At 44.2% G+C, this 24,358-nt stretch overlaps 3 protein-coding genes and 1 long non-coding RNA gene across 6 annotated transcripts; 2 read left to right on the forward strand and 2 right to left on the reverse strand.

Annotated features, from left to right (window-relative positions):
* Positions 1 to 1,895: 1,895 nt before the first annotated feature.
* On the forward strand, positions 1,896 to 9,716 carry y (L-dopachrome tautomerase yellow). Its single transcript, XM_018107614.3, has 2 exons — positions 1,896 to 2,460; positions 8,143 to 9,716. The coding sequence occupies exons 1-2, from the start codon at positions 2,208 to 2,210 to the stop codon at positions 9,519 to 9,521; spliced, it is 1,632 nt and encodes a 543-aa protein (XP_017963103.1). The 5' UTR covers positions 1,896 to 2,207; the 3' UTR covers positions 9,522 to 9,716.
* Positions 3,549 to 4,173, reverse strand: LOC108655824 (uncharacterized). The gene is made up of 3 exons (XR_001925822.3): positions 4,113 to 4,173; positions 3,864 to 4,053; positions 3,549 to 3,731 (listed from the first exon to the last, which is right to left on the reverse strand). It is a non-coding gene; the product is annotated as an uncharacterized LOC108655824 (long non-coding RNA).
* Positions 9,717 to 10,265: 549 nt separating the features above from the next.
* Usp16-45 (ubiquitin specific protease 16/45) lies at positions 10,266 to 16,954 on the forward strand. 2 transcript variants are annotated; one of them, XM_018107573.3, is made up of 5 exons: positions 10,266 to 10,422; positions 11,882 to 12,288; positions 12,369 to 12,916; positions 12,977 to 14,109; positions 14,201 to 16,954. In XM_018107573.3, exons 2-5 carry the CDS (start codon positions 11,953 to 11,955, stop codon positions 15,367 to 15,369), a joined length of 3,186 nt encoding a protein of 1,061 aa, XP_017963062.1. In that variant the 5' UTR covers positions 10,266 to 10,422; positions 11,882 to 11,952; the 3' UTR covers positions 15,370 to 16,954. The 2 variants fall into 2 exon arrangements, with proteins under 2 accessions (XP_017963062.1, XP_089119679.1); XM_089263553.1 differs by lacking the exon at positions 10,266 to 10,422 and adding an exon at positions 10,839 to 11,133.
* Positions 16,955 to 17,754: 800 nt separating this feature from the next.
* LOC108655807 (mitochondrial 2-oxodicarboxylate carrier) lies at positions 17,755 to 20,999 on the reverse strand. Of its 2 annotated transcripts, XM_018107630.3 has the most exons (3): positions 20,765 to 20,999; positions 20,308 to 20,543; positions 17,755 to 18,656 (listed from the first exon to the last, which is right to left on the reverse strand). In XM_018107630.3, the coding sequence occupies exons 2-3, from the start codon at positions 20,488 to 20,490 to the stop codon at positions 17,907 to 17,909; spliced, it is 933 nt and encodes a 310-aa protein (XP_017963119.1). In that variant the 5' UTR covers positions 20,491 to 20,543; positions 20,765 to 20,999; the 3' UTR covers positions 17,755 to 17,906. The 2 variants fall into 2 exon arrangements, with proteins under 2 accessions (XP_017963119.1, XP_089120270.1); XM_089264144.1 differs by lacking the exon at positions 20,765 to 20,999 and having other exon boundaries at positions 20,308 to 20,635.
* Positions 21,000 to 24,358: the final 3,359 nt, after the last annotated feature.

A 24,358-nucleotide genomic window follows, 5' to 3' on the forward strand; every position in this document is an offset into this window, starting at 1 on the left:
ACGAGCCACACGCACCACGCACCACGCACCATGCACCACGCATAGTGCACCACGCAATGCGGTGGCTGCTGCGGCTTAATTCATGTTGCTGCCGTTTTGGGGCATGCCACGCAAATGCGTATTGCGTATTGCGTATCGCCTTGTGGCTATTATTGCATTCGCCAATTGCATTTTGGCAGCTGCAAAAATATCAAAATAAAGAAATACAAAAATGCGATCGACAGTCGGCGACGTCCTTCGACAAACAGCTTGAAACAGATTCCGGTTAAGCTATGCCCGGACTTCGGATACAATGTATCCATTGCCAGACATCATGCAGCGGAAAAGCTGTCAAAATGGATGCCAATCGAATTGGTTTTTAACGTAGCTTTGTACGTAATACAACCAGCTAAATATAGTTTGTTCACTCACAACACGCATAAAGTGCTGACTAATGCCCCGAGACATTCGAACTTTAGCGGAGGCACCTGCATGCGACCATAGAAAACAATGGAATAGCACAGACCTGCCCTAAAAGCTGCCCAAAAGCAATTATAGACCATAGTAGTTGTGCCAAAAGTATTATGAAAATTGTGGATCGTAGAACACTGCATTTTAAATGCTCTTAAATAGAGATATCTAGAGTTGCAGATATCTATATTATAGAATAGAATATTGAATAGAATTTAAGGTCAATTATTTCAATCATTTATATGTAATATAATAATATATACTGCAAAGTGAACCAGACTAGAATCGCTACGTAAAACCGAGAACCGTTTGAACTTAGCCCCAATTACATTAAGCAATGATATAAATAAATTGAGTTGAAATGGGAAACATATCTCTCATTGCAGGTTAATATATTTGAACAGATTTTGATCGATAGTCTGTATTTTTGATGTGAGATTTCGAGGGATTTCAGAGCTTCAGATCATAGATCTGCAATTGGTATGTGGTCTGCTATTATAACCACTCTTTCACCATTTCGATAATTTTAACTTGTATTACTGAAGCATATATCTTTTATACCAAATATGTCAAATACCTTAAGCAATAAATGAATTTATGATATGATACAGGAAGGTAAGTCAGAAAGAGAGATAGGGAGAGAAAGATGGAGATAGAAGAAAATGAAGAGAATGGTATTAAAAGAGACAGAAGGAGTCAGAGATAACGAGAAATATAAGGAAAGAGACAGAGAGAGAGAAAGAGAGATGGAGAAAATCTACATAGAGAGTAGACACCGTAAAAGCGATAGAGCGAAAGAGATAGAAATAGAGAGGCAGAGTGCTTTATTATGTAATCTACGACTGTTGCAGGTAAGCGAAAAGTTTTGCTCTAGCTAATATACTTGCTTTCTAGGGTATTTGCATATTACGCACGCTTTAGGCGGAAACTCTGCGCATTTGACCCTCGGCGCTGAATCATCGAAATGAAAAACAAAATCCAAAAAATTGCGAGCAACTTTTTTTGAGGCCAATTAAATTACAAAAAAAATAATAATAATAAATATTAAAATACGCAGCGAAAGGCGTCGGCGAAGGCGAATTCGAATTCGAGTTTGAAGTCGAAATCGAATCTGAATTCGAAATCCGATTCGTCGCTGCTGCTCAGTTGGGTCACGGGTGGCTTTTTATATTCGTTGAGCCGATTTGATTAAAAGCAAATTAAACGGAACTACAGCAGTCTGCATGGGTAGGGGCAGGGGCAGGGGGGCAGGGGACAGGGGGTAAAGGAGGCGCGGCCTCTGAAAGGGTGGATGAACGGGTAGGGGGGGCTTTTATCTAAACATGCGTGAAAATCAATCATGGTAGCAAAAGACAATGGCACAGCGATAGCCAAGCCGCTCGAGCCGGCCGATTGCTGCCGAAGAGGAAGCCACGCGCTTGTGCCTTCGGCAACTGTTGCTGCCGCAGCGGCAACAGCAGCAACAGTTGCTGCTGCCATTGCGGCGGCTGCTGCTAGTGCTGCGACTGCAAAAATAAGTTTATATAAAACGTGAACGAAAAGTTATGGCCAACAGTCGTGAACGCGCCAGCCGCTCGAGCTGAGATTTGAGTCAAGCGAATACAATCATAATCCAAGCCACGCCCCCAACAAAGGACAAAGGACACCAGCGCCTTTAGCCTAGCCATATACAGTTGCATATATCACTATTTTTTTTTTTTGGTTCAGTGTACTTGTGTGTATTCCCAAGCGTCCATCAGCTGCATTGCGCATACGCCATGTACGCCCTTCGACTGCCCATCCGCCTGCTGGGCCTGCTCGGCCTGCTGCTCCTGCTGGCTGGCCACGCCCGCGCCGCCTACAAGCTGCAGGAGCGCTACAGCTGGAACCAACTGGACTTTGCCTTCCCCAGCGAAAGGCTCAAGGAGCAGGCCATCGCCAGCGGCGACTACATCCCTCAGAACGCCCTGCCCGTCGGCGTCGAGCACTTCGGCAATCGCCTGTTCGTCACAGTGCCGCGCTGGCGCGACGGTGAGTAGAGCTACCTACATACATGTGCATCGATTAATCAATCCGTCGATCAACCAATCAATCAGGCATTTTGGGCCTCATTAGCTTTGCCAAATAGGCAGAGATCTCCTTCGGCCCGCTTTGGTCGTGTTTCGCACTTGTTTTGCACTCAATTAACATGTTCGATTGATCAATAAATTGATTGCCCGATTGACGCAACGCGACTCTGCGCATGCCATTAAGGCAGCCAGCTCAGCTAATTGACACCTGTGCACCCAGCACTTGCCTCCTTCGCCACTCGCGATGCTATTGCCGTGTAATTAGCGATCTATCAGGCCATCTGCAATCTGTGATTGAACATGTGACTGAATCGCATTCAACATGAAATTGCCAGAGAAGTGAATCGGGTTGTGTTGAAATTACTTTCGAGTAGAATTTCGGAATGTGCTGCAGGAATTAGCTTAACAATTACGTTTCATATTATAACTAAATATCTAGTGAATTTTCTATTTTAAATACGCGACAAAGTGAAACATACTATAAGAAAAATATTACAAAAAAGTATTTATACATTACTATTCAAGTTTTGTAAATTGAAACGGAAGAGTTGAAACTTGAAGCGGCATAGTTGAAATTCGGGCTACAAATATGAGTGGTTTTTTAATATTCTATAAAAACTTTAAGTCTTTTGACAAGAATTTTAAAATATTCATAAATGTAAATAAATTGTAATACAATTTAAAATTCCCCTAAAACGGAATAGTAAAAGCTTGAAGTGGACTAGTTGAAATTCGAGCTTCAAATATTTATACTTTTGTTTTTGCCATTTAAAGTTTTTTTTAATTTTTAAAGAGAATTGAATTTCGAAATGTTTTTAATTGGATATCAAAATTGTATTCATGTTTATAAATATTTTAAAAGTCCTATTAATACATAAACATTTGCTTTGTTAATTTTTTTAAATATTATAATTTTAAAAGAGAATTTTATAATATTTTAAAATATAAATTTAAAAAAATAGAGAATTTTTTAATATTTTAAAATAGAAATCTAATTTCAAAACTTCAGCTAAATTTCAACAATTTTCAATATCTTAAGAATCGTATCTAAAATTTTTGTGGCTCCGCCAAGTTGAGTTCAGTGTTCAACGGAAAATCCAAGTCATTCGTACTTCAATTAAGCCAAACATAATTTAATTAGCAGCCAATTCTAACGGTTGTTGTATAACAATAAAGCGGCATTGCGCGGCTCACGAGAATTTACCACACGCAATTTATGAAAAGCCAATTTAACTAAAAAAACAAACAAATAAAACAATAATAATGAAAAACAAGAAAATTGTGAAGGCTTCATCACAGCCTTGAGGCCCGCTGCAAATGAAAAGAAAAACAAGAAAAACCAATAAAAACAAAAACTGAATATACCTAAATGGCAATAGTAAACAATTAGCTGCGTTTCGATTCCGAGTGAGAGTTGGAGCTGCATTCGAGTGCAACAAGTTTGAATAGTTGACTGCAATCATGTGCTGTGTGGAGTTGTTTGTGTGGCTCGTTTTTCCTTCTGGTTGGTTCTGCACGATATGACAATTGGCTTACCAAATGGTCAAGGAAATGTCTGCAAAACGAACTTGAATTATACAACCAAATATTCGACAGTTAAGTTAAGCAATTCACCAAGTGCTCGATTGCTTCCTGTACGCAAGAATATTGGAATAATGTAAACAAATTTCATTGAAGAACGAGATTTCACTTTGAAGTGAGGTATTTTTACGACATTTTAGGAAATTCCGTTGACCCCATTAGGTAAAGAGATCGCATTTTAGAAGAGAGTATATTTTTCGTGCTTTATCTTTCTCTCTTTTCATCTATCATCTAACGTAATCCGAATCTTCCGTCTTCTACCTTGGTATCTTCTATCATCCATTCCGTCTTCATTATTCCATATGGCATAATCCATAATTCATAATTCATAATACAACTTCCACCATCATTCATTATTCTTCATATTCCATATCTTCGTATTACATCTTCCATTTTCTATGGAATATAGATATATATTCCATATAGCATAATTCATAATCCATCTCTCATCATCCATTTTCCGTCTTGAATACTTTATCGTATTCCATACCCAGTCCATCATCTTCCATCTATATTATAATAATCCACCGATAAACTAATTCATCTTCCATCACTCAGTTTCCGAGTTCCTTTCTCAAATTCTGAATCAGACTTAGTCGAGTCTAATATATTCACAAACGCAACACATGAAAGAAACTTTACAAAGATATTGACGACTTTGTCTCTGGTCCTAATCATTATCGATTAGCAGATTTCTAGGTTTCACAAGTCTAGCGCAGCCTTGGGCCGCATTCGAGGAATGGCATTTGAATATGAATATTGGAATGGCACCGCTAGCAACGCCCCAAGAAGGTCGTCCGAATCAAAAGCCAAAAGCCAAGTGCCAAGTGCCAAGTGCCAAGTGGCAAGTGGCAAGTGGGCGCATAGGCTTCAGTCGAATTCAGTGCGGCAAAGTAATCGAAAGCGAAAGTAATCCGTTAAATGTGGCTTAAATCCAAATCAATTAGCTAGTCTTAAGTGGAGTTCACAACTTACAATGGCCACAACCGCAGCCAGTTGACAGTCAAAAGGTATTACCAGGTAGCCAAGTGCCCGGCCGCTTTATGACTATTCAATCCAAGTAATTTCAATTCAATTGCCATTCCCATTGAAAGGTTCATTGAAATATTAACAAATCAATCAACTTCAGGCCCTTTGAAAAGAAGAATGAAAGAATGAATCACAATGCAGAACAGCAGGTTCCCATTTAAAACCAGATATTACTTCTCTATTTTTACAACTAACTGCCTATTGATATATGCGAGTGTTGGTCAACAAATACAACTTTTACACAATACAACTTTTACGCGACAAACTTAATTATGTTGAATGGAAATATTTTCGGCTTGACAGGTTGAATGCAAATACTTTAAGCCTAATTCACATTCCATTCGAGTTTGACAGGCAAACAGTGCTGGAATACGAAAGCGGTTAGTCAGAGATGGAATTTGTCGCTAGTCTCTTTTCATATCTAGTTTTTGTAGGATTGTTAAGGATTTCGCTGGCTCAAGCAAGCGATTTCAAATTTTCAATTTTGCCATTGTCAGTGCCGGATAATGAAATATGTTTGACATTCACTGACATTAGTTGACTTTAGTATTCGATTTGATATCAATTTATTAGACTGCCTCAAATGAATATTGTAATGGGCCAGTGTTTGAAAACGTTGACAAATCTTTTGCTTAATTAGCATAAACAGAGCTAGAAAACGAAAATTCATATGAAGCCATATCAAATTGCTGTCATCGTTAAGTTTTAAATAAATTCATTAAATTATCTCCAGCTACTCTGGTAAAGCAAACCTGATCAGTGCTGATAAATGCATTTCGAATGTGCAATTATTCAGAACCGAATGCAAATTAAATTGGCGAATTGAAATTCGTTTACAAATCGCGCGTTTCCCACATAATTTAAAGCCTAATGAAAACGGATTTGGAAGTCGATTCGCAAGAGAAAAAACAAATTATAATTATTTTGTGGCATGTCGATTCAATTCGCTTTGCTTCGATTCGATTCGATTCGATTACCTTTTTTCATCTTTTTATTTTTGTTTGCGATTTCAATGAGCTTGGAGCCATTGAATTACAAATTGATATCAACAGCTACCGAATGTCTCAATGCGCCTCCTTTTGGCGCGCCAATGATCGCTCATTGCAATTGACATACTGGAAATGTAAGCACACACATGGTGGTAAGGAGAGAGAAAGAGAGAGGGGGGGAGGGAGAGAGGCAGGGAGATGGATCGGGATAGACAGAGAGAGAGAGAGGGAGAGAGGGAGACGGCGTTATCTGGCTAATGGTAAATTCATTGGTTTTTAACCACTTGCAAACGCGCTAAGCGACCAAAATTAATGTTTATTAAAATGCGCTCATTGCGCTACTGTTTATAATGCATGGGAACAGGTCCGCTGAGCGGAGAAATACATATAACCAGATCAGCGTTACAAACCGAAACACCGAAAGACAGACGGATGGACACAATTATGCATCGAGTCTGACAGGCAGCTGACACATGCATGCAGTGGCTACAAAATAAAGTTGTTTATGCTGTTAAGTGAACAGGGTATTCATTTGTCATCACACGAAGCAGATTACACAAACATCGGGCGAGACATTCCAGATTGAGCTTTGAGCTGGAGTCGGCCGTCGGCCGTCGGCCGTCGCACGTCGGAGTTGGAATTTTGAAGTGGCAAAGATTTGCTGAAAGCCAAACTAAACTCAGATTCCATGACAGGCCTAATGCATTTAAATAGATGATTAGATCGATAGCAAATACAAGTTTTTCATTCCAGAGTAAATGCTGCAATAGAACTAATTAAGCAATTGCCTTTGCCTGAAAGCCTTGCCAGACTTCAATTGCACTTCAACTGCATCTAAGCTCTACAGTCTAGGCAGAGCTACGGCTTATGGAGACCCCAACTAGGCATCGATAATTATCGATTTCTTTTCCCATATTCGTTACATTGCAAAAGTCATATATGTACATATACAAATCTTGCATTTCCTGTCTGCCCAAAATCGATATTTATCGATTTATGCAACCAATGCACAGATATGGACGAGGTCAATGCTTCTGCCGAGTATCAACAATATCATTTCCTCATTCTAAGAGTATCTATCTATTGCACACGCTAAACTAGCCCAACTAGCATATACCCTGCCCCTGTGAGCAAATGAAAAGCAACTTCAATCGGAAACGAAGACTTAAATCGAATTAGCTAACTGCATTTGGATTTGTGAAATGCTGCTTATTCAAGCTCGCGTTTTGTAAATGCATTTTGCTGATTGCCCGTGGGCAGAGAGAGGGGGGGGCTGCTTGTTAGCTGTTTGCTGTTAGCTGGTGCCTGCTGGCTGTGGCAATGCTTGTGGGGACAGCTGTAGGTCGATGCCACTCATAGAATTAGCCAAGACAAGTGCGAGCGATGTCGCGCACGCCCGCTACCAGCAGCAACTGGTTAAAGTTGCGCTTGTCAACTGGAGCGGAAACGCAGACGATATGAACGACGCTGACGCTGACGCTGACGATGACGATGACGATGAGGCTGATGATGGCGATGATGATGATATGATGCAGTGGCTAATGACAACGGAAATTGCTGGCATTTAATTTGAGCCAAGGAGTCGAAGAGTCAGCGCATTAGCCAAGAAAAAGTTGCCTCGACTCACTTGACAACGTCTCATATCAGACACAACAGTTGACTGACTCTCTCTCTCTCTCTCTCTCTCGCTCTCTGGCTGAGTGTCTGATTAACTGACTGACTAACTGATTGATGTCCAGCTCATAACACATCAATCGCCAGCCGACTAGAAAGTTGCATTTTCGACAGCCAAGATTGCAGCTTGTGGCACAGCTAAAAGAAATTGAAATCGTTGCAAATTGTTGCGTTTTTATCTTTGAGCTTCACTGATTATCTGTGTTCGCATTAATTGCCCAATGGCTTACCCCCAATGATCCTAGACTGCAGATATATATTTAGTGAAAGGACTGCTTTCAGTTCATCCATAGCTCCGACCATCAGCTCATTCTACTAAAGGCCTTCCTTTCAATTTCGGGCTAATGCTTGACTCTGCTCATATATTCTAGGTATTCCGGCCACATTAACCTACATCAATATGGATCGCAGTCTGTCGGGCTCGCCGGAACTCATACCGTATCCGGACTGGCGTAGCAATACGGCTGGAGATTGCGCAAACAGCATTACGACAGCGTATCGCATCAAGGTTGACGAATGCGCACGTCTCTGGGTGCTGGACACGGGCACCGTGGGCATTGGCAATACCACCACCAATCCCTGCCCGTACGCCGTGAACGTGTTCGATCTGACCACGAATACGAGAATCCGACGCTACGAACTGCGCCCCGAGGACACGAACCCGAACACGTTCATTGCCAACATAGCTGTGGACGTTGGCAAGACCTGCGATGATGCAATGGCGTATTTCTCCGATGAGCTGGGCTACGGCCTGATCACGTACTCCTGGGAGCAGAACAAGTCCTGGCGGTTCTCGGCCCACTCCTACTTCTTCCCAGATCCACTGCGAGGCGACTACAACATCGCCGGCCTGAACTTCCAGTGGGGCGAGGAGGGCATCTTTGGCATGGCACTCTCGCCCATTCGCTCCGATGGCTATCGCACGCTCTACTTCAGTCCCCTGGCCAGCCATCGTCAGTTTGCGGTATCCACGCGCATCTTGAGAGACGAGTCGCGCACCGAGGACAGCTATCACGATTTCATTGCCTTGGACGAGCGCGGGCCCAATTCCCACACCACAGCTCGCGTGATGAGCGACGATGGCATCGAGCTGTTCAATCTGATCGATCAGAATGCAGTCGGCTGCTGGCACTCCTCGATGCCCTACACGCCGCAGTTCCACGGCATTGTGGATCGCGACGACGTGGGCCTAGTCTTTCCCGCAGACGTCAAGATCGATGAGAACAAGAATGTCTGGGTGCTGTCCGATCGCATGCCCGTCTTTCTGCTCTCCGATCTCGACTATAACGATGTCAATTTCCGCATCTATACCGCTCCGCTGGGCGTTCTCATTGAGAACACCGTCTGCGACTTGAGGAATAATGTCTATGGTCCCTCAAATTCGGTCAATTCCCCCAATCAGCAGCAGCCGTCGCTGCCCATTGCCCCACCCAATATCTATAAGCCATATCGTCCCGCTGGACCGCCCAAGAAGCCCCAACTCTCAACCAGCTGGGCGCCAGCGCCACCCAGTCGCACCTATCTGCCCGCAGTGTCTCCATCCGTTGACCCGGGACAGAGCCTCTCCAGCGTTAGCGTTTCGACCGGAGTGGAGGTGCCCAAGGCATATGTCTTCAATCAGCACAACGGACTCAACTATGAGACGAGCGGACCCCATCTCTTCCCATCCCATCAGTCCATAGCGCAGCGCGAGGGTCTGAAGAGCTATGTGAACGCCCGCCAGGCCGGCTGGTGGCATCATCATCATTGAGGCGCCAATCACACTATCACACACCTCGGCTGTCTCAAACGCCAATATTTGTTCGCCTTTATGAAGTGTTTTCTAAGTATTTTGCGTTCATTATTTTGTACTCTTCTTGAATCACAATTTTTAGCATTTTAAGAGAAATTGTAAGCAAAATAAATATAAATATATATATATTTTTTTTTTTACTATTTAAAACTATAATTCCTGAAAAAGTTGTTTTCTTCGTTTAAAACGAGTTTCTGAACAAGTGCTGGCATTTGGCAACAGATGGCGCCAATTGACCGAACATACGGTAAAAGCTTAGTTTTCGATTGATTAAAGCTCAACTTTTTATGCAGGGTGCACATGGTTAGTGGATGGCCTAAACCTGGAACCAAGCGATTTGGCTTTCTCGCAATCCTCTAGGCGCCACAACTGGCCAGGCTTGGCAAGTGAATGCTGCATGCATAATCTATTACCACTATTAATGCTATTACGCAATTTCAATAGGCAAAGAGCAATAGCCACACAACCATAAACCGGAAAGCAAACAGAAAATAAAGTATTTAGATAGCCAACAATAAAATAAACAAACGCTGTCGTTACCATTGCACTGTGTTGATCAATTTTGAATTTGAATTTGAATTCGCGCTGCCATAGCTATCGATAGTATCTATTCGACCGACCGCCACATCGAATGACCTTATCGATGGCTCCGCCAACCACTTTGAAGTGCATGGTTGCACTTCAGCGAATTATCGATTTATTTCTTCGATGTTCTTTTTATACAAATTAGATGCGAATGCGAACGCAATTCAAGCTCACGTTTTTTTGTTTGCTTGGTGTTTACGCAGTGGTTAGGCGCAAATCTAAAGAATCGCTAGAACACTTCATGTGTATCGCATATCGCAGTAACTAAGTCAAGGTAAGCCAACAACGACGCAACGCACACTAGATGAATTTGCGAAAAAAGCAACAACTTTGCAATTAGACTAACAAGGGCCTAACCAAAGTTGCAATCATTCTAACTAGGACCCCCGTGTCAATGTACGTGTGTACATGTGTACGTGTGTGTGTGTGTATGCGCGCAACTTTGTGTGTGCTTTTGTATATATTGCCAAAAAAAAACAACAACAAATGAAAGAAAAATGGGTTTACTGTCCCCGAGATTCCAATGCGTGCTGCTTATGGCAGTTGCGTCGCGTCGAGTTGCGTGGCTCGCGCGACAGACAACACAAACACAAAAAACAAAAGAAGACACGAAGCACAACATTGCGAATGCGACTGCTGCGACTGCGACTGCGACTGCTGCGACCCAATATGGCAGCACCTGAACTTAAACTTAACCTCAAACAGCAGCGCTGCGGCTGTCGGAGAATCGCGACGCGTGCCAATGAACGTGCGCCAAAGATCCGACACCAAAACTAATTAAACAAAACCAAAGTAAACAAATAATGCCAATCACTGCGCCTCCCTACAAAGTGGCCAGAACTGGAGCAGCAACCGAACACCGCGACACGGGCCTAACAATAACAACAAGCGAAACTTTTGCCAGCTTGCCGAAGTTTCTACACTCTTTCAACTTGAATTTCTGAGCGAGCAAAGCTTGAATTGCAGTGCATTTCGATTGCCTAAGGTGACCCAAACAAACACTATATATACTAACGATAGTACTACTCAGCAGATAAGACCCAGTATATGCTTTAGTATGACCTCTGCGAACCCAGGCCGAACTGGTCCACACTATATATTCTATATATAAACGTATGCAGATAATTAGCCATTGATTGGCTCAGATTTAAAACCTGTTTCCGCAGTACTCTTGCCGTACTATTCCCATTCAATGCACCCAATACGCCGTATCAATCTGGCGTTACGAACTGAGTGATGTAGCTGATGCATACGACACGATTGCTACTGTGAATGTGTAGCAAAACAAAGAGGGCCAACGGCCAGGCACTGTCAAATCAGTTTAAAATCTCTATCAGAGCCCGTAATCAGTCATCAAAAACGAATAACGTAGACAAAGCAGTAACAGAATTTTCGAAAATTAGAATTTAGTGTGATTTAATAGTGCCCAATGGAGAACCGCGTATGCTATGTTCTCTGTTCACAAACAAACAAGAGCGACATTATAAACAATAACAAACACAAGAAGGAAAACAAGAGCAATAACAGCAACGGCGATAATATTTCTAATAACAACAACAACAACAACAACAATCAATACAAGCGGGACAACGAAAGTGATGCATTTGGCACGGCGATGAATAAGAGTACTAGAATTTCATATTCTATATACCAATTTCTAGAGCGGGCAATACGCGCCGCCGTTCTTCTAATTGGCCGGATCCTAGTTACAGTCTACTCTTATTCCTTTTCAGTGAGCGCGAGGGAGGCCAGACAGCCGCTGGGTCAGTTGAAGAACGTCAACGGGAACAGCTGCAGCGGCAGCATGGTTAAGAAGCGTCAGACAGACGCACAGCAGGACGGCAGCAGCTGGACCGACTCGGGCGAGGAGGAGATGGTGAATGGTCATGCCGCTGCCGGAAGCAATGCCACGAGTTGTCAGCACATCAAGAAGGCGGTAGATCCGACGCGCTTGCGGCGTCATCTCAAATCGACTGGATTGCTCTACGACTGCCAGATGTGTCTGAAACTGAAGCCGCCCAATGAGAGTGGCAATGAATCAGCTGCTTGTGAATACGACAACACACTCTGGCTGTGCCTCAAGTGCGGCTCGCAGCTGTGCAGCCGCGAGCGCAACAAGCACGCATTGCTGCACTATCAGGTAAAAGCAACTACACACGTTTCTGATCTGCATATACATATGTATATACTGTGGTTACTTCTTGTTGCATTCACTTGCAGACTCCGCATTCGGACTCGCATGCTTTGGCGTTGAACACGCGTTCCTTCAAGATCTGGTGCTACGATTGCGGCAGTGAGGTGTCCGCCAACTCTCGCAAGAACTTGCTCGACTGTGTGGAGCTGGTGAAGCGCCTGGCCCAGAAGCCGCTCGCCACCGTCGCCGACGTGTACAAAATATTGTCAACCCTCGACCAAGTCAATCCCATTGTGCCGATGACTGGTGGCAAAGAGATCAGCGCGACCGCTGGGGGCAATCCGGCCATACCGATGCCGCCTCCAACGCCGCCATCGCCGCCGCCGTCAGCGAGCTTGACCGGCTCAGTGCCCGGCATGGCCAAACGTGTGCTGGACAAGCGTGCCGTCTACCAGACGGCGACTGGCGTGCCGCCCACTCTATCTGTGGGCAACCCGGAACTGGATCGATTACCACGCGTGCGTGGTCTGACCAATTTGGGCAATACGTGCTTCTTCAATGCCGTTATGCAGTGTCTGGCTCAAACACCATTCTTACTGGACGTACTCAAGGAACTGGCTGAGCCCGGGGAGCAGTAAGTTCCAAATGACGAAACGGCAATGCTCTAGCTAATTTGTGCTTAATTTGTTCGCAGATTTGTGCTGCCTGGCGGCACATTTAACTTTAAGGACAAGGGCGATGTTGAGCTGCCCATGATAAAAGGCACGCTCTCCTCGTGGGGCAATCTCACCTCCGCCCTGGCCAATGCACTGGAGGAACTGCAGTCCGGAGGCAGCGTCTTTACGCCCAGCAAACTCTTTGACAAACTGTGCGCCAAATGTCCACAGTTCACTGGCGGAGATCAGCACGATGCGCACGAGCTGCTGCGCCAGTTGCTGGAGAGCGTACGCTCTGAGGACTTGAAGCGCTATCAGCGAGTCATATTGCAGAACTTGGGATACAAGGATCAGGATATTAGCAGTGTGTCGGAGGAGCTGCGCCAGAAGTGCAAGATCTATGGCAATCAGGCAGCCGATCGCATACTGCGGCCGGAGCAGGTGTTTCGCGGCTTTCTCGTCTCGACGCTGACGTGTCAGGACTGCTTTAACATCTCCTCGCGACACGAGTACTTCTTGGATATATCACTGCCCGTGGCAGTGGAGAAGCCGCAGCCGCCTCAGCGCCGCAGAACTAGTCCCGAGAACTCGCCCTCGTCCGCTAACCAGAGCAACAGCGTCAACCCGAAGCTCAGCAACGGCGAGTCGGAAGTGGGCGTGTCATCGCCTCCGTTTTACCTGCACACTGATGGGCCGGAAACGCTGGGGCCATCCAAAGCACAGGTGAAGAAAGAGAAGGAGCGCGAGCGCAAGGCCAAGCGCGCAGCCAAGCACCAGCGCACCAAACAGGCCCAAAGGCTCTCGCTTAAGCTGAACATCAGCAATGAGGCGAACGGCGGTGGCGGCGGCGGAGATGACGTCGATGGCGAGCAGCAGCCCGGCAGTGTTAATAGCCAGGGGCAGGGGCAGCCAACTTCTGCCGACACGGATAGTGAGAAGACACGCTCGGCTCCCTGGGGCGAGGGTTCTCGTGCCAAATCAACTTCCCAGAGCGCAACTTCATCGGAGCACTCTGACGCCGACGTTGAGGACAATCTGGTCGATGACGCGGCCGGCGGCAGCAACGCCAAGTTCTACACAGACAGCAACGGCAACTCGCAGCCGGCGGGCGAGAAGCGCGACGATACGCCCGAGCACATGGACAAGGATTCGCTGGAGGAGGACGAGAATGGTGAGCAAGCAATCTGAATGTGTTGACAATGTGAATGCATACGAAAGGGACGGCAAATGTTAATGCTATCTCGCTCTATTTATGTTTACAGACTCAGGCATAGCCACCAGCCCGGCACCCACTACATCAACCAACAGCGCGGCCAGCACCACCAGCACCGCCAGCAATGGCAACAACAATAACAATGAAGCCAACAGTGGGAACGATGCGAGCGCCCCAGCTGACGGCGTGGCTGCCTGCTTGGTGAACGCCAGCTTGAGCGAGAAGGGCGCCTCTCAAATACGTCAATTGTCATCGGGGCAGCTGCAGCTGAAGATGGAGCAGCTGAAGCTGCAGGAGCAGGCCAAGAATGCGGCGACCCTAAGGCGTGTGCGCACCCAGAGCTATTCGGACTGGAGCACTACGATTGCGCCGCGCTATCAGTGCGAGGTGGGTGAGTGCTCGGTGGCGTCGTGTCTCAACAATTTCACCGCCGTGGAGCTGATGACGGGCCAGAACAAAGTCGGCTGCGAGAGCTGCACCCGCCGCATCAACGGATCCGATCCCCAAGCCAAAACCGTAAATACAAATGCGACCAAGCAGCTGCTGGTGTCCAGTCCGCCGGCTGTGCTCATCCTACATCTGAAGAGATTCCAGTTGGGGCCGCGCTGCATTTTCCGAAAGCTGACGCGCCCGGTCAGCTACACTGTCATGCTGGACATAGCCGCCTTCTGCGGCTCCAAAGTGAAGAACTTGCCCAACATCGATCGCAAGCAGAAGAAGCTGCTCTATGCGCTTTACGGCGTCGTGGAGCACTCTGGCGGCCTATACGGCGGCCACTACACCGCCTATGTGAAGGTGCGACCGAAGGTGACTCCCGATGATAAGCGCTGGAAATTCTTGCCGCACGGCAGCAAAGCGGAGCTGGATCAGGGCGACGAGCTCAAGGAGCTGTTGGCCAAGGAGAAGGCCCGTGAGATGCGTATGAATGCCTTGGATGATAGCGACGATTTCACCAGCTCAAGCAGCAATGCATCCACCACAGATGATTCCACCTCTGAATCTGTTGATGATGCTGCTGCCGCTCCTGCTCCGGCTGCGGCCGCTGACGGCTCATCCGACCAGCCGGCGGGCATGGCCAACGGCGAGGAGGAAGCGGCCAATGTGAAGGCACCGCCCGGCAAATGGTATTACGTATCGGACTCGCGCGTCCAGGAAGTCAGCGAGGAGGCAGCCCTCAACGCGCAGGCGTATCTGCTGTTCTACGAGCGTATCTATTAGAAACTGGAGATCAGCTCCAGCGGTGCAAAATGGCCGCCCGCATCGTTCCACTAGCTTAGCATAGATATTTGGAAGTTATTTAATTCTTTTAATACTGTTCCTGAATTGTTTTCGTTACTATCCTTAAATAATTGCATTTGGAGCGCGCACCACATTTGGAGCGCGACCTACAACGACTGAAAAGACGAGCAGAAAAGGAAACGGGCTCATATCTAAAAGAAAAAGAAAAACAGAAAACACACGGCAGAGTAATGCATTTTAGATTGTTTTTGTTTTTGTTTTTTTTTTTTTTTGTTTTCATTAATTTTTTTTTTAATTTGTTGTCAAAAAGCTATGGATAGATCAGCAGGCGAGGTATATGCCATAGGCATGTATATTAGTTAAACCCAGAGACAGACGCGTGCGTGCACACAAAAGATTGACTGAAAAGACAGACACACAGAGAGAGGACTCTGGAACCGGGACTTGAATGCATTTTACAAACAATTTCATGGATAGGACGGCAGGCAGTCTATATATATATATATATATATATATATATAGACACACACTCATATAGACCAAAATTGATTAGTTCACGAATTGACTGAACAGATGTGTTTGATTATTCTCTTTCCGGATTTTGGCATACAAATAGGAAATGTCTGCAGCATTATTTTTTTGACTTGATGATATACCTTGAATACACACACAAGAAAAACAAATTCAGATAATTAAAATAAATCATATTTATTTTATTATTATGATAGTTATTACGTTAGCAATTGAATGTGTGTAATTTTTTTTTTTTCCTTTCTTTTCTTTTCTCTTTAATAAACATGTGCAAAAGCATAGCAAAAGAGGAGTTGAGCGAGAGAATTTGGAATAACCTAACATCTATATATAAATATAGAGATTTTTTTTACAATTTTATTAAATAGTCTTAAGTTAGCTGCATATATATATGTATGTATATCTATATATATATATTTAGTCTGTGGTCCAAACGAGATTAACATTGCCTCAAAAGACGATAGCAAAAGAGGGGAAAAACGAACACGAACCACTGAGTGACTGCAACAAAACAAGAACAAGAAATATGTAAAGAGAAGGAAACAGTTAATTAATGACACATGTTTGTAACGAATTACAATGAGAATGTTGATGGATCGTATCATAGGAAATGAATCAAATACAACCAATTGCTCGCTTCTGCCAACCTTATACTAATTGTAATCCAATTCAATTGTCTATATATAAGTAAAAAATTAAACAGAACAAAAATAGTAAACGAATTCTATATATATACACACACACACACACATATTACTATATATGTATGTAATTATATATACATGTATATTACCTTGATCTCTGTTGCAGCTACACAATGTTAAATGTTCCGACTAATTATATGGAAATCGCAACAAGATACATATATCCGACAAGCATCCAAATGTATACACACACCTATATACCAGAATCGAAAGAAAGTACATCCAAGTATGTGTTATATATGTACCCACATTTATCTTGAGACCTAGGCTATGCGAATCGATTTACTTATACATAAATACTACAAAAGATGTTCATAGACTAAATGTAATATTGATGGTTTTACTTGCCATGGATCTGTTTTGGTTGTAGGTATACCAAATGCATATTCAATATTTGCATTGTTGGAGAGTATACGGCTATAGGAATTACTAATTGATGGCCTTTTGTATGTATGTGCGTACGACTTATCAATTAATGGACCTACGAAGCACTTTTTAACATGGCTTTACTTACCTTTGATCTGTGCATGCTTATGGGTATACTGAGTACTTCCTCTGTATTTGTATGGTCGGAGAGTATATGTTATAGGCATACGATTTGGCAATGAGCTTATTGACACTGAGTAACTCATCTACATATATATCCGTAAGGTTTTAGGTAAAGATTTCACTAAGCACTTAAACTGTGTTTTAACTCTCGGAAAGTAGACTATTTCTGGAGTATTCTTTCAAATGCTGTAGCATATTTTTCGGTGTTGCTTGATCGAGTGGGAGCCTTCACGCGTGTCTGAATTTGATGTTAAGTTACCGAGAATCAGACTTTGTTGGATTGCTTACATTGACTCAAAAACTGATTCAATTGGAGAGCTAGGAGCTACGAAGATTTTTTAGGACATTTAGGAGTTTCGGTATGTAGAAGTATTCCAACCGTCATTAACTTTATTTGTTGTTAAGATATCGTATCTCAATTAGTCACGCACGCACTCTTCTCTTTCTTTCCTCTTATTCCATTGTTAGTCTTTCTCGCTCTAACTATTCCGCTTTTGTATATGGGAAATTTCTGCTCCTTATCTGAAAATCCCTCTAGGCTTTGGACTGAATTAAGAACTCAAGAATATAATGGAAACGCTTTCAAATATATATAATTATGTATTTACATCTGTTTGCCAAGCTGTGTCATTTGCGTACGTGTGTTAAATTATGAACTAGATTTTTAGGGGTTTTTCGGCATATCTAAAAAAATTCCAACAGTTTCTTAGTGCTAGGTGTAGAAGTGATGGACTATGAGTGATTCAACAACAGGTATTCGTATGTGTAGTCAAAGACGAGGAGCATTATGGCTCCGCCGGGACCCAGGCGCATGATCTTGGGCACCAGGCCCTTGTAGAGAGCGCGGAAGCCCTCCTCCCTGTAGACGGTGATAATGGAGCGAAGAGTGCCGCGGTATTTGATCTCCGTGGGCACCGGCTGGGGCCCTTGGATGCGCGACTTGGCCACGTCGAACGGTATGTTGACGAAGCAGGCCAGAGTGCCGGCCAGAAAGCCGATGGTCACCTTGCGCATGAACTCCCAGGTGTTGTCCTTGCTCTCCGGCACCAGGTTCTTGACGCTGTGATAGAAGCCGAAGTAGACCATGTTGAAGACGCCATTGCGGCCCATTGTGGCGGTCAGGCCCTTGTTGAGCCCTCGCAGTCCGATGCCCTCGTTCCGGACAATGTCCCGCGCCACATCGAAGGTGCCGATCAGCTTCTTCTGGCGGTTCGCCTGCTGCGACACCTTCACCACCTCGAACGGATTGACGGCAATCGCCTCCAAGGTGCCGGCCGTCAGACCCGCCAGGGCGAAGGTCAGCGGAGTCGGTGTTGGCGAGCCAAACTGGAAGAACGTCTTCGTCTGCTCGAATACCAGGAACTTAATGGCCCTCTTTGGCGTCTCGGCCAGTATCGGAGGCATCAGACCCTTCCAATACGACGCGATGCCCTCCTGGCGATACATCTTGGCGAAGCAGTCAAACACGCCAGAGTAGTGCACCTGCTTAGAGTAATTCATTCATTTATCGTCAGGCTCTCAATATTAATAGGTAGGGCTCAGCCCCTAGACAATTGTGGTTGAGTATTTATTGTTAAGCCTTAAGTAGTTCCCTCTTCTTTCTGTTAGTAAAGCTTACATTATACAGACTGGAGTAAGGACAATATCTGTCTCTATATATCCCCATCTCTCCCTTCTTTTCCATTGTGAAATTTATTTAACTTCATCAAAAATACATTTAAATTTAGCGCCATTTGGCTTCAAAACAGCCAAAATCTTGTTCCATTTTCCAGTGCTCACGGCACGCAAATATCATAATGAAACGGAAGAAAACAAACAAAAACACTCTAAGCTTTCGGAATTAGTTTATTAGCTGACTTAACTTTGCGTGCGTGTGTGTGTGTGTAGAAGAGAGGTGTGAGTGTGTATGTGCATGTCATTTGAATTACTTTTTTGCATCTATTTTAATAATGTGCTAACAAATTGTTTAAACACAGAAAATGTTCAAAAACTAGACATATGAATATAATACATAAATATATGTATATGTATGTATATTGATATGTGCGTATAACTGTGCATACTGTGGAGAAAAATAAAATATGTAGCGCCACGCACGAATTGCATAGTGATGCTATTAATTATTTCTCAGCTATGTATACATACATATATACAGTAATATTTATATACATATGTACTATGTGTATAAAGAAAAGAGTTTCCGTGTGCTAATTATACATACATATATACTTCTCTATATGCATATCTTGACATACATATGCACACATATATCTATAGATATAACTAGATCTCTCTTTGTTCTCATTTATTCTCCGCATTATTCAGTATATAGCCGGCAGTAGTATAGGCATTATAGCAGCAGAAGAGCGGACTATATACATATATGTATTAATATATGGCCAGTTATCCCTAGAGCAACGTCAAGTGCATTCTCAAAAGCTAAGACCAGTAATAAGATCTCAAGCATAGGCCGATAAGATATTGTTAACTGTATAGGTCAATTCGGGTTGTCTCATTTCAGTTGGAAACAAAGTGCGGCACGCGTTGCGATAGCGGAGAGAGAGAGAGCGCGAGTGAGAGAGAGAGAGAGGGATAAGTCGAAAATATTTGAAAACAGCGCCCAATCGATAAGCACTACATAAGCACATGTACATATGTATGTATGTATGTATGTGGGTGTGTGTGAGTGTGTTTGTGTGTGTGTATTTGTTAATATCGAAGCACTCGTCAGCTGTGCAAGCCCATTGCCCATTGGATAGCTACATATGTATGTATGTATATCTATGTATATTTGCTCGATTGTCACTTCTGATGACCTTGACACGACCTATCACACACATACGCACACACGCATACATACTTGCACATGTACCCTATCAGTTGGCCAGCGAGATTGGTGCGTGCTAAGTTCGCTTTTTTGGGCATGGTCATAAAAGCTGTCTGGTTCTTATCGGCGTTTTGCTTAAGCTACACATACAAACACTCACACTCACACACACACGCACACACACACTCACAGGCAAATACACACGCTGTCAACATAAGCCCCTTGAACTGTATTCACTTCGATTACCTTTGGCAAAAACACCTTTGTTTACATTGGAATGGCCAGCTGATGATTGCTTGAACTCACCTCGGCCGTGTGTGAGCCGGCGATGGCGGCGGGCCGTGCCTGAATCTGCATGCGAGTCTTGACCACGTCCAGAGGCTGCATGATGCACACTTCCAGAAAACCGGCCGAACCACCTGACAGCACTTGGAAGACGGCTTTGCGGCCCGGCGATATGGTGGGTATATGATCATTTTGACTGCTCATCTCGTTGCTTTCTTCCGGCGCTGTGCTGAGCTGCTTGGTTCTTGGAATGCGGACTGAGACCAGAGGTTTATTTGTTAGATACCCATATATAAATTAGCTCCGCACTTATATAGTTATGTTGTCTATGCTTATGCGCCAATTTTCAGCCTGATTTTTTATTTTTTAGCTATATTTTGTTCCTTCTTATTCTAAAAAAAAAGCAATTATGAGCAGAAAATTTGTAGAGTCTAAACAAAAACAATTTTGAAGTCGAAATATCTGAAGCTGTGCTCACTTTGTTGCTAGATGCCCGCTCCGATAGTCACAACAAGTTGGGCAATGAAAACAAAATAGTAAAAAAAACACACAGCAACAACAAGAATCGCAATACAAATACAGCAAGAGCGTCAGCGATTGACTGAGTAAGAGTGAGAGAGAGAGAGAGAGAGAGAGAGAGAGCAAGCAATGGACTCAACGTTTAGCCGCCGCGCGCCTCGACAACAGAATTCGCACTGAGCTCAGGCAGGCGAATGGAATGCTGAATGCTGCCAGGGCTGGAGTCGGACAATCGACGACGCAGCGTCGCGTCGGGCAACGAGGCGAGACGAGCCACCAGTGGCCGAGCTTTCAGTGACGCAGTCGTCGCCAGTCGCCACGACGCGTGCTGGAAGAGCTTCTCTTGTCGCTGCTCGCTTGTCGCTGCCCAATAACAATTAACGGATCGCACGAAGAGCTTTCGGTGATCAGCGACGACGCGACGTCATCTCGAGTGTCAACTCTTTGTGCTGTTATTGGTTTGTTTCTTCTGCCGTTTCCCTCTTCCACTGAGAGTGCACTTCCAGCTGATGGCCCGAGTTGTATAATGGATTGACTTGTAATTAATATACTGATTGATATGGCCACAGCCAGGCAGATAAGATTACACGTCGATGGTCGCTGGCCACAAGCTGAAGAGCCCAATAAATATAACAGATTGTATGCGGGACTAGGGTAATTATTTAGATGTGAGCAAAGCGATTACATGTTGACTGATAAGATACGCATCGTATGGATATATCTAGAAACAAGTGTATGTATGTACATACACATGTAGCAATATCTCTTTGTCTTTCCCCCATCCATATATACTCTTTCTTCTCCCTCTTTGTCTCTAGACTGTCTTTTACATTCTTGCATTTCTATTTCTCTCACTATATTACTCTATCTTTCACCCAATCTCTGTGTCTCTCTCTCTCTCTCTCTTCCTGTCTCTCTCTATGTCTCTGCTTCTTTCTCAATATATATCTCTCTAATCCTTAAACTCTCTGCGTTTCTTTCGTGTAAATGTGGATGTACTTCAGTATCTCTCTCTCTCATCATTCCGTCTTGTTCTCTCTTTCACTCTCTTGTCTTATTCGTTTGCTTCTCTCTTTCTCTTCTCTCTCTCTCTGCCTCTCTCTCTCTCTCTCTCTCTCTCTCTGTCTCTCTCTCTCCCTCTCTTTTTGTAACCAATATATGAAAACATTAGTTAAAGCCTTCGGAACACAAGATTCACGATTTTAAGTTCAAGGCTAAAACTCTCTAATATTAATAAGAGTATTCTTAATAATATCAGAATATCAAATTCCATTCAGATATGTATTTAACTCCTTACATACGATCCACAAAAGGAATTTTACTTCTTGTTAGCTTTCTAGAGATCAGCAACATCTAGAGATTTCACACCTGACCATTAGATAGCTTAGTTCTCTGGCAAATGTCATTAGGCGGCATTCCCAGTCATCCCACCGCCTACCCACGTCAAATGAGTGTTTATTCATGTATTTAACTCTTTACATACATTTGTGTCCACACTTACGATATAAGACTTAAGACAAACGAATCATTTGACATTTTGTCTCCGCGTATCTTTAGCTTAAGCTGTCGCTGCATCGGCATTTGTATCTGTATCTGTATCTGTATCTGTATCTGTATCTGTATCTGTATCTGTCAGGTCGCAAGTGTATCTGACAGATGCATCTGGTGATCTTCGCTTTGGCTCTTGATTAGTTTATTGTTTATTATTCATAGTGCGCTCTATGCGGCGCATCAATCAGTTGATGCCACGCAGCCCGGCCAGAAGGAGAAGAAGAAGAATGCCACAAAATATGATGCACAGGTAAACCCACACACACACACACACACACACACACAGACATGTCTCAGGTCGCTAAGTGAAGTTTCTGTGAGATAGATTGAGGACAGATTTCATTTGCATAAAATGCATTCTATAACAAATTGACGGAACAAATTGTTGGTGTCAAAAATGCGATGCGCTTGACTGGGCCCCCGCTACCCAAGATACCCCATGATTTACATGCCAGTCCAACATTCCTCAACCATTGTGTGCGTGTGTGTGTGTGTTGGCGTTTGTCTTAAGTCTGTCCAAATATTTCTAGCTGTTAATTATGGGCACGAGTTAGCGTGTGCGATAGCTCGAGAAGTTAGTGTGGAATTTCAGATAAGAAGAAGCTCCCCTGGATAATGGTATCAATGCGCTTAAGCGAATTTAAAATGCATTAGAGACCATTAAAAGCTCATAAAGCCCTGGCAAATGCCCTCCAATTCAATCTAATTATGCTGTAAAGTCACGCAATTGGATCAGACAGCCAGTCAGAGAGGGAGTGATAGACTGAGAGACAGATAGAGAGGGAGGGAGAGAGAGATCTCAAACGAAATGATATAATATCGCAGCCATAAATTACCACCTAAACATAGCACTTAATAATCGATATGAATGAATGGATATACTTGGAAATCCGTTCTCAATCCGTTCGTTTGTTCGTTCGTTCGTTCACACAGCCCTGGCTGGAGTCGGTCTTCAGAGCTGATCGTCGCTGTAGCCGAAGATCTCAGGCAATCGGGGAAAATGATTTTATTTTTGTAATTAGCTGACGGAACAGGCCTATAATGGAACGGAGAACAAGAGCAGGCACCAGCAGATAGCGCCGATTGATCGATCAAAGCCACAGATACAGGCTAATAAATCATTTTTCCATACTCATTTTCCATTTTCTTTGCCCCTGCCAAAAGTGAGAACTCACGATTGCCGCGCCGCATCGCTCTACACCGCACCGCACCGCCCGCGGTCCATCCGATTGTCTGTCAAAGGCTATTAACCCCATTTTGGCGGGGCCGTTCCACTTGTTCCACTCGGCTGTGGTCATGTTCAGTTTGTCAGTTTTCTCGGCCACCCTCTCTCGCTCTCGCTCTCGTTCATGCTCGCGTTCTCGTTCTAGCTTGGGAAATACTTGTAGGTCGCCCAAATTGTTTTTCCAAACACCGTGCACTAGAAACACATGTAGAGCCATAGAGCCACATGTGAAACAAAAGACCCAGAACTAAGCACACACACACAAACACACACACAGCCATACACACACAGACTTTGTTGGCCCTAAACATAGCTGGATTCCCATCAGAATCGGCTGCCATGTTTTGATCGACGAACGTCAAGCGATGCATCCAAAATATTGTTGCATGTCGAAGCATTCCGTAACGCAAGAAACCAAATCAGTTAGAGTGTTTTGATTAATGTCCGTTTTGACAGCTGTCCATATGCGAAGGAAGGCTTTCCCCAACCCCGTTCCAAACCCCCTGCCTGCCGCCTCCTGCTTGCCGCCTCCTGCCCGCTAACCCCCACGCCCTACGTTTGCTGCCCCCTATTTTGGTTCGACTGGACAACAGCTGCAGTCTGCGGCCAGTAGAGCCATCCATTAGCAGCCATCGGAATAGAACCTGGAAGATTAGCCAAGAAATTCGTATCCAATCCAATCTATTCGAAGCCGACCTTTAGTGGGCCGTGAAACGCGTTTAGGCCCAATTTCACGCACAATAGTGGAAAATGGGTGAAATTTTTGATTTAAGACTC

Source organism: Drosophila navojoa, chromosome X, assembly GCF_054131105.1.
Source record: "Drosophila navojoa isolate 15081-1374.11 chromosome X, UAZ_NAV_1.0, whole genome shotgun sequence".
NCBI lineage: Eukaryota > Metazoa > Arthropoda > Insecta > Diptera > Drosophilidae > Drosophila > Drosophila navojoa.

Excerpts from the sequence above, each read along its gene's own strand:
- Usp16-45 (XM_018107573.3), top strand. The coding sequence starts at position 11,953 with ATGGTTAAGAAGCGTCAGACAGACGCACAGCAGGACGGCAGCAGCTGG. Across the intron at positions 12,917-12,976 it reads CTGGCTGAGCCCGGGGAGCA|ATTTGTGCTGCCTGGCGGCA; the intron begins GTAAGTTCCAAA and ends ATTTGTTCGCAG. Across the intron at positions 14,110-14,200 it reads GCTGGAGGAGGACGAGAATG|ACTCAGGCATAGCCACCAGC; the intron begins GTGAGCAAGCAA and ends TTATGTTTACAG.
- y (XM_018107614.3), top strand. The coding sequence starts at position 2,208 with ATGTACGCCCTTCGACTGCCCATCCGCCTGCTGGGCCTGCTCGGCCTG. Across the intron at positions 2,461-8,142 it reads AGTGCCGCGCTGGCGCGACG|GTATTCCGGCCACATTAACC; the intron begins GTGAGTAGAGCT and ends CATATATTCTAG.
- LOC108655807 (XM_018107630.3), bottom strand. The coding sequence starts at position 20,490 with ATGAGCAGTCAAAATGATCATATACCCACCATATCGCCGGGCCGCAAA. Across the intron at positions 18,657-20,307 it reads CCGGCTCACACACGGCCGAG|GTGCACTACTCTGGCGTGTT; the intron begins GTGAGTTCAAGC and ends TACTCTAAGCAG.